The sequence below is a fragment of the Lepidothrix coronata genome, unplaced genomic scaffold (assembly GCF_001604755.1).
Source record: "Lepidothrix coronata isolate B3197 unplaced genomic scaffold, Lepidothrix_coronata-1.0 Scaffold24, whole genome shotgun sequence".
NCBI classification, from domain to species: domain Eukaryota; kingdom Metazoa; phylum Chordata; class Aves; order Passeriformes; family Pipridae; genus Lepidothrix; species Lepidothrix coronata.
Window position 1 is genome coordinate 1,555,962 of NW_016690204.1, and position 13,775 is coordinate 1,569,736.

The 13,775-nt window shown below is 56.3% G+C and overlaps 1 protein-coding gene across 1 annotated transcript; it reads right to left on the bottom strand.

The window, feature by feature from the left end:
- Nucleotides 1–2,424: 2,424 nt before the first annotated feature.
- Nucleotides 2,425–7,039, bottom strand: NME3 (NME/NM23 nucleoside diphosphate kinase 3). The gene is made up of 5 exons (XM_017808780.1): nt 6,931–7,039; nt 6,296–6,426; nt 5,809–5,910; nt 5,230–5,342; nt 2,425–4,496 (listed from the first exon to the last, which is right to left on the bottom strand). Exons 1-5 carry the CDS (start codon nt 7,037–7,039, stop codon nt 4,379–4,381), a joined length of 573 nt encoding a protein of 190 aa, XP_017664269.1. The 3' UTR covers nt 2,425–4,378.
- Between the last annotated feature and the right edge of the window lie 6,736 nt (nt 7,040–13,775).

Sequence of the window (13,775 nt, forward strand, 5' to 3'; positions counted from 1 at the left end):
GCAGCCCCCGCCCGGCCTGGGAGGGAGGGCCGGCAACATGGCGGCCATGGCGGCCCCGGGCCCTCAGGGAGCGGCTGAGGCACCGCCGGAGCTGAGCAGGGCCGGACCCGCTGGGCACCCGCGCCCGGCGCTGCGGAGCTGAATCGGGAGGGGTGTGAGGCGGCGGCAGCAGCGGCTGTTCAGGGCTCTCGGAGCCGCTGCCCGCGTCCCCGTCACTCACCGAGCAGCGCTCGGTGCAGCCCAATAGAAGTCGTTCGCGTGAAGCCTTTAGGAAGCCGCGTTCGTCCTCAGAGCCACTCATGTGCCAGGAGCACTTAAACAAGCTCAGGTTTATTCCGTAGGAGGAAATACAACTTAGGGAATGTGTAACTATAAGGGGAAACAGCTATACAATACATCCAAAGAGGGGATGTTGTGGACAAGGCTGGAGGCACTGGGATCCCCGGAGTGCTGTGCTGGAAGACCCCGACTGCGGGATGACAAACTCCCAGCGGACCCTGAACCAGTTTGGGACTGGCTGCTCCAGCTGGGTGTGCTGGGACACGATGGGATCCATGCCAGGGTACTGATGGAGCTGCTGATGCCATCGTGGGACTGCTCTGGTATTTTGCAGTGGTTTGGGGAGTCTGGAGAGATCTCTGTTGACTGGAAGCTGACAAATGTCCCAGTTTGCAAGCAGGAAAAAAGGAAGACCCTGGAACCTCCAGGCCTGTCAGTCTCCCTTCAGTGCCTGGTAAAATTATGGAGATGGTTATGCAGGGAGTTACTGAAAAACACTTGAAAGACAAGGCAGTCATCAGTCACAGCCAGGGTGGGTCAGGCTGGAAGGGACCACAGTGGGTCATCTGGTCCCAACTCCTTGCTCCAGTAGGGTCATCCCACAGCACATGGCACCGGATTGTGTCCAGGAGGTTCTGGAATATCCCCAGTGAGGAGCACTTCACCCCCTCCCTGGGCAGGCTGTTCAGTGCTCAATCACTGCACAGCAAACAAGTTCTTCCTCATGTCCAGGTGGAACTTCCTGGGCACTTCCTCCAGCTTTGTGTCAAACCCATCGAGGGCAGACAGTAGATGTGGTGGTTTGGGGTTTTAGTAAAGCTTTTGATACCATTTCTCCCAGTCTCCTGGATAAACTGGCCCCCACAGCTCCACAAGTGCCTGGGTGAGCAGCTGGCTGAGCTCAAAGGGTCACAGGAAATGGGGTCACATTGGGACAATCACCAGTGGGGCTCCCCAGGGCTCAGTTTGAGGACTGCTGCCACTGAGTGTTTTATAAATCATCCAGATGCAGGAATTCAATGTACATTAAGTAGGTTTGACAACAATACTAAACTGGGAGGAGCTGTGGGGTCCCTCAGGGTAGAGGGCCCTTACAGAGACCTGGGCAGTCACCCCCTGTGTGGTGTTTAACAGGAGCAAGTGCTGGGTTCCACACCTGGGACAGGTCACACACAAGTTTGGGGATGAGAGGCTGGAGAGCAGCCCAGCAAACAGACCTGGGGGTTTGGGTCAGTTGAATCAGGGTCAGCAGTGGCAGCCAAAAGGGCCAAGTGTATCCTGGGGTTCAGCGGGTCGAGGGAGGGGATTGTCCTGCTCCACACTGCAGCTTTGTGTTCTATCAATCCACTAACAGTGCTGGGAGGAAACCATGGAGAGAACAGGTTAAAAGCCATTTCCCATCCCATAATTTCAGCCCTCTTCCACTTTCCAATACCCTGTATTGCTTGGCTGATGGCACCAGCTCAGGCCCAAATCCTCAGCAAACGCACTGCTCAAAATCCAGGGCAAAGCCCCAGGAGCAGAAGCCAGGGGCTGATCACAGGACCTGCAGGGACTGGCAGCAGGTTGGCATCCAGTCAAGAGGTTGGTAGACGACTTTTTTTGATGGTGCCCAGCAACAGGATGAAGAGCAACAGCCAGAAACTAAACCACAAGAAATTCCATCTCAACATGAGGCAGAACTTCTTTCCATGGAGGTGGCAGAGCTCTGGAACAGCTGCCCAGGGAGGGTGTGGAGTTTCCCTCTCTGGGGACATTCCAAACCCACCTGGACATGTTCCTGTGTCACTTGCTCCAGGTGACCCTTCCTTGGCAGGGGGTTGGACTGGGTGATCTCCAGAGGTCCCTTCCAACCCCAACTATTCTGTGATTCCCTGAGTCCTGCAGGAGCACAGAGCCCTCTGGCTCTGCTGCCACGAGCACACGGTGCTGCAGCATCGGTCTGGCTCCACTGGGGATCATCCCAGCCATGCTGCTGGTTCAGGGGGAAGCACTGGAGCCCTGCACAGGGCAGAGACAAGGGGATCACTGCCTTCACCTCCTCCAGCTCTGACACAACTGGTGCCTCCAGCTGGTGGCTGGGCTGGCCTGGCTATTTTTGCCAAGCACCTGCAGGCTCCTGCCTTCAAGAGCCCTGAGAGGATCCACAGACAGTTTCTACTTTTATTGTTACAGTTTAACAGAGTCTTGGACAGAGGAGAAGCAGCAGGAACCAACATGCAAAGCAATTAAAGTCAGGGGGGCTGGAGGAACCCCCAGCCCAGCCCTGTCCCCGCTCACACAGCAGTGCCTCTGGGACCCTTTCCCTGCACTGGGGCTGCTCCATCGGGCCCAGAGAGGGACGAGTTCATGGCAGACACCAAACTACACACAGGGAGGAGGAGAGGGCTGGCCTTGACTGTGCCTTGAGGAGTCAGGGCTGTTATATGACTGGAATCCAGTGTGCTTTGAAACTGGGAGGGCACCTTAAATCTCATCTGTGCCAACAGAAGAGGGATCCCTCAGGAAAAGGCAATGGCAAGAGATGATGCTCAGGGATTTGGCCACAGTTTACCTGTGTCACAGAACTGGCACCTCTTGGAGCCAACAGCTTTTTTCAATACATCTATTAAACAACAAATGAAATATTCCTCCTGCTCTCTTCACACCTCAGTCTTTACTTTGCCAGTGTCTCTTGCAGCCAGACTCTGGGCTCAGCCAAATGGAGGAGTTCCAGGAACAAATGGGATCTATCAGGTATTTAGAACTGTAAGCAGGCTCCTCGAAAAGGCCAAGGCAGGAGGAGCCAGGCTGAGGCAGTTGGGCAGCTGAGGGAAGGGAAGGGAGGCCCCACTGGAGGGAGACCCCTAGCCCAGAGTGGGAGTGGAGTGAGTTCTCTCTGCCCCCAGAGAGCTGCCCTCATCCCCCAGAAGCTACAGAGCTGGGGAGCCAGAGACAGAGTGGGACAGGCCCCGAAGGCACAGGTGAAACCCTACACACAGGAAAGCCCCAGGGGATCTCCTTCCCTGGGTTTAACCGTGTCCCTGTTCGATGGCAGGATGCCATGTCACTGTCCCTGTCCTTACACTCCAGACCCAGCACAGCTCTGAGGAGCTGGGTGGCCCACTGAGAGCTCACAGGGGGTGTCCAGCCCATTACAAACTGGGTCTCCAGATACCCTCCCAGCAGGGAAGCTCCACCATCAGACAAAGAAGATCTCAGGATCTCCCAGAGCTCAGTGCCAGGACTCCACAGCCTGCACTGTGCACAAGAGAGGACTAAATAATCCTCCTAGTCCTTCCTGAGCCCCAAACCCACAAATCCTTCCCTGCCTCACTCTCCCCCTTCTATTCCTTGGCTGCCCCAGTGCTGCAGCTTCACCAGCCTGTGTCAGTCCCCAGGCAGGGTCAGCGTGGGACTGAGGATGCGGGGTCTGGCCAGGGCTGTGCAGCCCCAGAGAACCAGAGCACGACTGGAGAAGCTGCTTCCCTGCTCCCAGTTCAGGAACTGGAGCCAGAGAAACTGTGCTTTAACAGCCTTTGGAGAAACTTCCATGGACTTACTGATCGTGTCAGAAGCCGGGCGGGGTTGTGCCAACCCCAGCACATGAAGCTCCCACCAAGGGAGAGGGATTGTTCCATCCTTCATTCCTTGTTTTGGAATGCACTCGTACCCCAAGGGAGAATTTTCCCCCACACCCCACAGCAGCCTAGTTCTTTAAAAGCCTTTGGTGAAAAGCCTTCTAGAAATGCAGGTAAATTCTATCAATCCCATCACCTCGTCGTGACCAGCACCTCTCCCAGCAGCAAGGAACACACATTCTCCTGCACCAGGCAGGGCTGGGAACACTCAGGGACGGGCCCAGAGTCCAGGACATACTTCAGTAAATCAGCTTGAGCTACTTGGGATTTAAGATACTGCAGCAAACAGAGCAATAATGCTACTTACTAGAGCAGAGAGAAAAAAAGAAACAGTTACTCTTGGCAGGAGCTGAAGCACATTGTTCCAGACACAGCCCAGCTCCCAGGACCCCACAGGCAGAACAGGAATCCCATAGCAGGATCCACAGCCATGCAATGGATGGAAATGTCCTGTGTCCCCTCAGGAAGGTGTCCTTCCCTCACTCGTAGATCCAGTGCTGGGCCGTGTCCTCCCAGCATGTGAGCTCCTCCGGGCGGAACCACAGGGAGATCTCCTGCTGGGCACTCTCCACTGAGTCACTGCCATGGATCACATTCCTGGGGGGAGGAGACAGGGATCAGCTGGCACTCAGCATAGGAAGGTGGAAGAGGATGCTGGAAAAATTCCCCTTGACCAATTTAATTAAAGCAATGGAGCCAGTCCCATCCCACAATATTCTTTCCTACCACACCCCCCCCTTCTTCCAGCTCAGGGTGTGGGACATAGATGTGCAGGAGCTGCCCATTCCCAGAACTTCCTCCTATGATGAGGAGCCATTTGTTTGCTCCAGGAGGAGCTGCAAGTGGTTTGCTTGTTTTTATGTCAGTAATTCCAGCTGTGCCTCCAGATTTCCCCCCTCCCTTCTGTCAAAGGTGGTTTGGTATTGGACACCCAGGAACAGAAACCTCAGCCAGCAGGGTTCAATGTGAGCTGTGCCTACCACAAGCCAGGTTGTGGCCACCCAAGGTCACCACCCATGAACCTTCACCTACTCCCAGGAAAAGGCTGAGAGGGCTCCTCCCTTCCTCTTCACAACTGATTCCCAGAGGAAAACACAGGCAAACCCCATCTGCTTTCAACAGAGGCCTCAGGGAGAGGGAAGCACACAAACCCAGGCTCCTCCTCTTGCCAAAGCCAAGCCTGGGAGGCAGAGCTCAGCTCTGCTGTGAGCACAGAAGGGAGCAGCTCTGCTTGGGCGTGCAGGCTCACATGGCTCAGGCAGGCCTGGCACATGAGTGTCTGGACAAGATGCCCTGAAACACTGAGGGAAAAAGAAGCCAAAGCTCTCACTTGCTGACTTCGACACAGAAGTCCCCTCGGATGGTGCCAGGCCTGGACTCGGCCGGGTTCGTCTCCCCGATCATCGTGCGAACCATCCTCACCACGTCCAGGCCCTGCCACACCTACAGGAGAACAGGACCAGGATCAGCCCCCACACTGCCCCAGCACATCACATCTGTCCTCTGAATCCCTCTGATCCACCTGGGTGAGAGACAGGAAAGGGTGTCTCCAAATAGCCTTCAAAAGTTGATTTTGGAAAAGAATCAGAATTGTCCGTGGATTTCTCCACATCCCTAGAAGTGCTCAAGGCCAGGCTGGACAGGCCTTGGAGAAATTTGAGATAGTAGAAGGTGTCCCTGCCCATGGCAGGGGATGGAACGAGATGGGCTTTAAGGTGCCTTCCAACCCAAACCAGTCAGTGATGCTACAATTAAATTTACCACAGAAAACATCCCTACAGGTCAGCAGAGCTTCAAGAGACCCTCTGAGGAAAGAAGCCACCTTGTTTCCATCATGCCAACAGCCAGTGCTGCTCAAACCTTGTCCTCCCTCCCTGTCCCCTGGTGCAGAGGACACGGCCACACTCACCATGGCCACCACCGGCCCGGAGCTCATGTACTTCACCAGGCGGCCGTAGAAGGGCCGGTCCCGCAGGGCCACATAGTGCTCCCTCAGCAGCTCCTCTGAGGCCTGCAGAGAGCACAGAGCTTAGCTTAGCTACCTGAGGGATGCAGGGAAACCTGGATTCTGTGTGTTACAGCCCAGCTCCTGCGCAGGTGCTCAGTTCCAGGAGGGAACCAGCAGCAGCCTGACACAGAGAGAAGTTTCCATGTGCCAGCTCAGTGCCAGCCCTGGAGCACGGACACAGCCAGGGACAGCTGTGCTCCCCATAGCCGGCATCACCCCCGAGAGGCAGTTCAGGCACCTGGGTGCCAACACCCCTGTGCCCTGGGAGGGTTTGGTGCTGGTGCTGTGCAAGCCGGGTGACAGCAGAACCCCTGCAGTTACCAGCACAGCCGGGGCCTGGGGGGGCTCCTTGGCTCCAGGGACCCCCCGGGCAGGCCCGGCCACTCACCTGCAACAGCTTCATCCCCACAAGCTGCAGCCCCTTCCTCTCGAAGCGCCGGATGATCTCCCCCACCAGGTGCCGCTGGACCCCGTCGGGTTTGATGGCCACGAAGGTGCGTTCATTGACCCCGCCGAGGGCTGCGGGACAGGGCACAGCGGTGAGGGGGAGGAGACCCCCGGGCCTGCAGCCGAGGGGGCACAGGGAGGTCCCAGGATCCCAGTGCTGGGGCACGCGGGCAGGGGGAGCCAGGCCCCGGGCACGGGGACAAGGGGAGGTCCTGGGGTCTCAGGTGCGGGGGCACAAGGGCAGGGAGTGTCCCAGGACCCCGGGAGGAAAAGGAAAGGGTCCTCGGGCGCGGAGGGCACAGGGTCAGGAGGGGGGTCCCAGGGACAAAGGGGCACAGGGCGGACCCCAGGATTTCGGACGCTGAAGGACATGGGCAGGGGGCCCTTGGCCCGCGGGTGCGGGGGCACAGAGGCAGGGGTGGGGGTCCTAGTCCCTGAGGCGCGGGGGCAGAGGACAAGGAAGGTCCCGGGCCCTCAGGCGAGCGGGCAGAGGGGATCCCGGGCCCGCGGGGTCGGGGGGGTTCCCAGCCGACGGGGGCACAGGGTCGGGGGGTCCCGGTGCCGCCCGTCCCGCACCGCTGTGGAAGAGGCCGGCGAAGAGCCCAAGCACCAGGCAGATCATGGCGGCGCCGCTCTTAAAGGGGCCGCGCTCCCCTCGCGCCGCCGCCGCCCCCTGCGGAACCATCGCGCCGGGGCCGCGGAGCGGCGGGGCCGAGACACGGGGACGCCGGGCACGGGCCGTTCCCATGGCAACGGGCGGGGCCTGGGCCGCCCGAGCCCGCGGGGCCGGGGGAACCCGGGGGGTCCCGGGGAACCGGAGCGGCCGATGGAGGCCGCGGGGACCGGGGGACCCGGCTGCACCTGTGCAAGGTGTCCCACCCGGGTCCTCCTGGCTGTCGCCTCTGAGCTCCCCCGCGCCGCTGGCCCGGGGGCCGCGCAGCCCCCCGGCTGTTTATGGGGCCGTTTTGCCTTCTCCGTCTCTGTCGTTGCTGTCGTGGCTGCTGACCAGTCGTGGTTACAGTTATGGGGCAACATCTGCGCTCCCTGAGCACCACGGGGGCCCAGCCCCTCCATTTCGGCCAGGCCAGGGGCAGCCCTGGGGAGGAGCCCTGAGCCCGTGCGGCAGGAGCAGAAGGGCAGAGCTGCGGCCCCGCAGGGCTCGGGGAGCTCGTGGTGCTGGTTTAGCTTTGGGTGCAAGATCCCAGCTGTCAGTGTGCTCTTATGCTCAGGGGTCGTTATGAAGACACACGAAAACCCCCAGTCCAAGGCTCCATTACCTCCTGTCAGGAACTCACCTCTTCATTCAGCTCCGGGATCAGCCTCTGGAAATACCTGCACCTGAAATACCTTCTCCAGATGCCTCACGGAGGCTGGATCTGCTTCCAAACCTGCTTCCAGTCTCCTCCTCGTGTTCAGAGGCAGTGTCTGCTCGCTCTCCCCTGGTCAGGTCATGGCTGGATTCTCTTGGGCTGCAGGGATCCCGCTGCTTCACCCAGCACGGGTTTGAGTCAAGCATTCCCACATTTGCACCCATAAAATAATCAGAGGTTGTATCCTGGGGATCCACAGCATAGCTTTGCCTCAGGAAGGTTGCCCCCGCCTGCTCCAGGACAGTTCGGTTGTGGAATTTGCTGCGGAGTCGTGGGTACAGCTCGGGAGGTGGGGGCGGTTCCAGAGGCTGTCCCTGCTCTTTCTGGGAGCTCGGTGCCGGCAGAGGGAGCGCAAGGAGCGCGGAGGAGCGCTCTGCCTTTCACCCGAACCTCGGCACTCCGAGATCCATCCTGCCAGGGGCTGGGCCGAACAGTCCCGCTGCCAACGCGCCCTCCTAAAACAAGGCGTTGATGCTTTTAAGGTGGACAAGCAGCACGTCGTCAACCCTCCCTCGTGTTCTTCGAGACAGCTGGGCTATTTTGTTGGAAAATCTCAAACAAATCCCGCCTGGAGCCCCCACGTGCTTTGCAAAGGTTCAGATTGCTGTGAGGAAGGTGCTCAGTGGATGGTGTCAACCTTCATTAGCTCCTCACAGAGCCACTAATGAAGAGCATGTTTTCCATGCGGTCCTGGTGACATCCATGTGTGTCCAGGCCAGCACAGAGATGGTGGGAATGGAGCTGAAGTGAGCATGAAGGGAGGTGTGTCAGGGCTGGTGAAACCCCACTGCCCAGCTCCTCCTTCAGCCTGGTGGCCAGTCTCTGGCTTCTTTCACAGCTATTTCACAGATAATGATGTTTCTGTACATTTAATAAGATTTATTCCAGGACAGTTTTCAAGGTGCCTGCAGAGCTGTCACTAACTCAGCTCACAGCCCAGCCAACACACGTGCCCTGGAGGCAGCCAGACTCCCCAGGCTGGCAGAATCCCTCATTTCACCCTTGGTTTATTTTTGTGGTTTATTAATGCTGATGAAATACCTCTTTTTCTCACACCAGGATTGTTCTGTCCTTCTCCACAGATGTCTTTAAAGATCCCAGCTCAGACATTTGGGTGAAGGTTTTAATTTCCTTGGACTGTAAATGTTCTTTTGAGCATTAGGCAGTTCCCTGCAGCAAAACCTGGAGGACAAACATGCCAGACACTGTCCACTCTGGTGAGTCCTTCTCATCCTCTTTGGCAATGATGTGCTGTGGGGAGAAAGCTTTGAGTTCCCTCTCTAGGCTGGGCTTAGGAACCCCAGAAACACTGATTACTGGTGACCAATTAGTTTGAGGAGTGGAGCTGGGCCTGATTCCCACACAGATTATTCCAGAGTATTATTAGGCACAATTTTAGGCAGGTGTGCCTTTAGGCTGAGCTCAGGAACCTGCAGTAATCAAGAATGAGACCACAAGTCCTTCATACAGAGGTCTCACTTGTGTTCTCAGCATTCCCAGCCCAGAGGTGTGCATGGAATGCTGCCACAGGCAACAGCTGCACATCTGGAGAAGAGTGGACAGATTTGCTGCCTCCTTTGGAAAGCCCAGTGATTGCTTCCTAAAGCCCTCCCTGGGAACCTGAAAGGGCAGGTGGTCCCTTCTGGTCCCCAGTAACCTCCCAGTTCAGTTTGGTTCCGTGGCAGGGGAGGCTGAGGGGGCTGTTCCTGTGCCTGCCCCCACTGCAGGAATTCCAGGCAGAGGCACAACTCTATTATTGTTCTTTCTGGATAAAACATTGCAGATACTGTGGTTATATAAGAGACTCCAGATCATGTAGGTGCAGATAACGTGGTCACCTACCTCTGTGCAGTGCAGACAAAGGCCTTTTGTGTCCTTTCACTGTACTTAGCAACTTCTGCAGTTATCACTGCCTTTCTTCTCAGGCTCTTTTTGCACCTTTTTGCTTGTTTGGGGAGGATTTTTACCTTTCAGTTCAGACATAGTCTTTCACCAGCATAGAGTTGACATAGCCTGGAGTGTGGGTGCCTCTTACAGCTTGGGCCCTGCACAGGTGCAGACCTGCTGTCTGCTTTCCTGCTGGACCCCTGATCCTGTTGGAAATTATTTCATCTTCTGTGGGATAAGGAGGTGTTGGTAAAGCCAGATTTCCTTAAGCACCTTTTCCCTGACTGAGGTGACCCAGGTCTCAGAGCCAGACCTACACAAAGTGCTCTACAGCAGAGTCAGTTGGCCAAGTGAACGTGGGACAGACAAGAGGATTCATTCAAAGCTGCCATTGCTCCATCCTGAAACAGAGCTGTGACACAGAAGGGCGGTTGGAAAGGAGAGGACCTGCAGGGGGAAGCTGTCTCTGAGTACAGCAGGAGGTGTCCAGGCACATCTAACCCTGGGACAGGTGCTGCTGCCCCAGAGGGAACTGGCCAGGCCCTTCCTTGCATTTGGCTTTTCCATTCTCAGAAAATCCAGAAAAGATTTGTTTGAAAGAAACATTCAGAGTACACAGCCTGGGAAACACTTGCATTTTGGAGCAGAGATTTGGGTTAGTTTTCACTTCTGTGCAGTCCCTATATATATAATGGCCAGTCTTCGCGAGCGAAGATTTGGGAAAGGTCATTGACCCTTCGAGCCTGCGCAGTGGATTTTTTAGGTGAGACACAGCGTGCGCTGAACTGAGCCCACCCTTTAATCCTGAGGTTCATCTACCGGGGCCGAGTGAAACTCGGACAGTGGCAGTGAGGGTCTCAGAACGTAGCAGTCCCTACAATGTTTTATTTAAGCCTGTGCTTCTTCCCTGAGAAATTCTTAGTCCATCCATCCCCCAGTCCAAGACTAGACAATGACAGGCTGGAAAAGGCAGTGCCTGTGAGGAGATCAGTGCTGATGCTCTGGGGACAAAGGTGAGCCAGGAGGGCAGCAGGGCTGCTGTTCAGTGCCCTCTGAGATGTTCAGGGCCTGGAGCCCTTTTCTTGTCCCCTGAATGTGTCATTGTTGTGCTGTTCCCAGTGCCTGGGTCCTTCCTGTCCTGGAACATGCACAGCAGAAGAATCTCCTCTGTGCTGATGGTGTGATCACATCCCAAATCCCCTGCATAGATGCAGCTACAGTAGCTTGGTCTGTCCTGTCTGGAATATTTTGCAGAAGGGTTTGGTTGGAAGGGACTTTAAAGACCATCTCATCCCACCCCCTGCCATGGCTTGGATCAGGTTGCACCCACTTGCATCCTCCTTCACCTTGGCTGGCAATGGGATTGAGGGACTTCAAACTCGAGGCACCATTTGGAGCCCCCTGTTCTTAAGTCCCTGTTCAGGGGGCCTCAGACCCAGCCTGCCCTCCCCCAGCCCAGCACCCACTGCCCAGCTGTGAAAGGGCTTCTCAGTTCTTGCTCAGGTCTCTGCCTTGCAGACTCTGTGTCCCTTTGTGCCCCCAGCACTGCTCCTTGTGATGTCACAGCACTCACAAACTAGGTCAAACACCACCTAAACCCCGGCTTGATATCCCTTGCACTAAATTCCTGCCCTGCCGGAGTGTGATCTAAAAGGGGTTAGACTTGTGGCTTACGGGGAGCTAAGAAGGATGAGCGGCTTTGCTGCGGCTGAGCAAATAGAGCTGCTGCTGCGGGCAGCCCAGCCCCTCCCGCCGGGCAGCCCGGCCCGCCCCGGGCTGTGTCCCGCCCCTGTGCTCATTCAGAGAATCATTAAGGTTGGAAAATACCTCCAAGATCATCAAGTCCAACCTTTGACGATCACCCTGTCCACTAAACATGTCCCCAAGTGCCACATCCACTCGTTTTTTGAGCACTCCCAGGGCTGGTGACTCCAGCACTGCCCTGCTGCTCTCCCCAGGTGCCTGTGGTGGCCAGGGCTGACACCAGTGCTGACACCAGTGCTGCTGGCCCAGGGGTGAGGAGGGTGAGGGCCTCGGGCTGTCCTGGCTCACCTGAGCCTGTCCTTGGCCTCTTGCTTGGTGTGTTATGTGTCTCACCTCTTCTTCTCCTGTCACTTCTCCTCCAAGTGCTGCAGCCATGGGGTGACACTGATTTTCTGTCCCTAGACACAGCCAGGAATTTGGCCTGACAAAGGCAGTAAGAAAACACCTGTACAAGTGAGTCGTGCTGGACTCGTCACATCTCAAGCCCAGAGCTTTGGGAAGCCTCAGTGGAAGTTACAGGAACTTCCATCAGTGGAAGGGCCCACCCCACATGTGTCTCAAAATCGTTTTGAGTCTCTGCTGATGAAAATCTGCTCTCATGGTGAATGCTCAGTGGTGGCTCAGCACTAGGAAAGGAGGGAAAAAAGCCTTAGGAAGATCTTTTCACCTCAGTGTTCTGGAGATTTCTGGGGAAGGAAAGAAAACTGAGGGAGAAAAAGTGTTAGGCTTTGGCAGAAAGAGATTTTAGAAGCCCACAGCTTAATGCCCGGGAAGGCTGCAGCGTCTGCTGGGCTGTGCTCTGTGAACACACCAGCTTCAGGCCTCGCTCCAGCTGGAGTTGCAGGATTTTCCTTTCAGCCTTTCCAGGGCCTGGGCCAGGGGACGCAGGTGGAGAAGGACAGCACAGGACTCTGGCAAGTGTGGAAGAGACGATTCCAGCAGTTGGACAGAGCCAGCCCTGCAGCAGCAGCTCCAATGGAAGCGATCCCTTCCCAAGCCCCTGTTACAGGTGAGCCCTCAAACCCATGTGTTAAAGCTTGGAGGACAAAGGCAGAGGGGGCTGCCATGGCCTTCCTCACTTCAAGGTCTTTGTTGATGGAGCAAATAAGCCCTGAGGGTGGAATCAGTTCTCCAGAGGCAAGGCTTGTCTCTGGGTGTGATTAAACCAGAGCCTCGTTTCAACAGTAGCTGCTCACCCCCCTGTTGACCCTCCCAGGCCTCTCCCTGCCCTGGTCTCACCTCTCAGGACCTGGTAGAAGCATCTTTGCATGTTCCCCTGTTGAAAGCTTTGGTTGCCCACCCCAGCCAGGGAGGGTTGGGTGCATCCACTGCCTCGTCCACCACGGTCTGTTTGATGTCAGCTGGGTGGTGTCTCAGGTGGCTGCTGCTCCATCCCCCTCAGGCAGAGAATGTGTCACCCCTACTGTGTGGCATTTCTATGGGACACCCAAGCTCTCTTGGCTGTGTACCCCACACTTGCTTTGCTCTTCTGCTGTCTGATCCTTCAGGGAGCTGATTTAGCTCCCTGAGCTCTCCCTCTCCCCACCCTCTTCAGCTTTCTGCCAGTTCATGGGTTAGAGTGGCACAGGGAGGTGTGTGGGGAGCAGGGTTAGGCTGGGATGCCATCTGACCCTTCTGGCAGCTCAGCCAATGGGTGAAAAGATGTTTTTATCAGTGCTTGTTTCTGTGAACATTAATCATCCATTAGATGAGGAACTGTGACAGAATGGTTTTTTTTGTCTTATGATCAAATACTCTCCTTTTCCTTCCCCTGGAGCTTTGATCTCTGTCCCCAGCACAGCCTCTTCAGAAGAAGATGGGTTTAATGCCTTCCCGCTGCCAGAGGGCAGGGATAGATGGAACACTGGGAAGGAATTGGGAGGGTGGGGAGGCCCTGGCACAGGTTGCCCAGAGAAGCTGTGGCTGCCCCATCCCTGGAAGTGTCCAAGGCCAGGTTGGACAGGGCTTGGAGCAACCTGGGCTAGTGGAAGGTGTCCCTGCCCATGGCAGGGGGTGGAACAAGATGAGCTTTATGGTCCCTCCCACCCAAACCATTCTGGGAGTCTATGAAGTGACTTTCCAGCTCTCTCTGGAGGGGTAGCACAGAACTGTGTGTGTGTGAGGTCTTTCCCAATTGACAGAGCTTGTTTCTTCCGAGCTTTATCCCCCATTCTGGTATGTTTGGATGAAGGCTGAGTCATGGATCCTTGCTGTAGCTGTGGGATTGAGCCCTGCAGGGAAGGTCTCCTAGAACATTTTTGCTGCTTCCTTCTCTTGTATGCTCAAAGGCCCGTGGAGAATGCAGCACAGAAGGTGAAAAACTTCTGCTGAGTGACATCCCTGTGACATGGGGCACCAGTGGAAAGACCAGACTTATGCTACCACATCTACCTCCTGCTG

What these genes read in the sequence shown, in the direction of transcription:
- NME3 (XM_017808780.1), bottom strand. Translation starts at nt 7,039, where the DNA reads ATGGTTCCGCAGGGGGCGGCGGCGGCGCGAGGGGAGCGCGGCCCCTTT. An exon ending in TGGGGATGAAGCTGTTGCAG is followed by an intron (nt 5,911 to 6,295) that starts GTGAGTGGCCGG and finishes TGCTCTCTGCAG; the next exon opens with GCCTCAGAGGAGCTGCTGAG. An exon ending in TTCTGTGTCGAAGTCAGCAA is followed by an intron (nt 4,497 to 5,229) that starts GTGAGAGCTTTG and finishes TCCTCCCCCCAG; the next exon opens with GAATGTGATCCATGGCAGTG.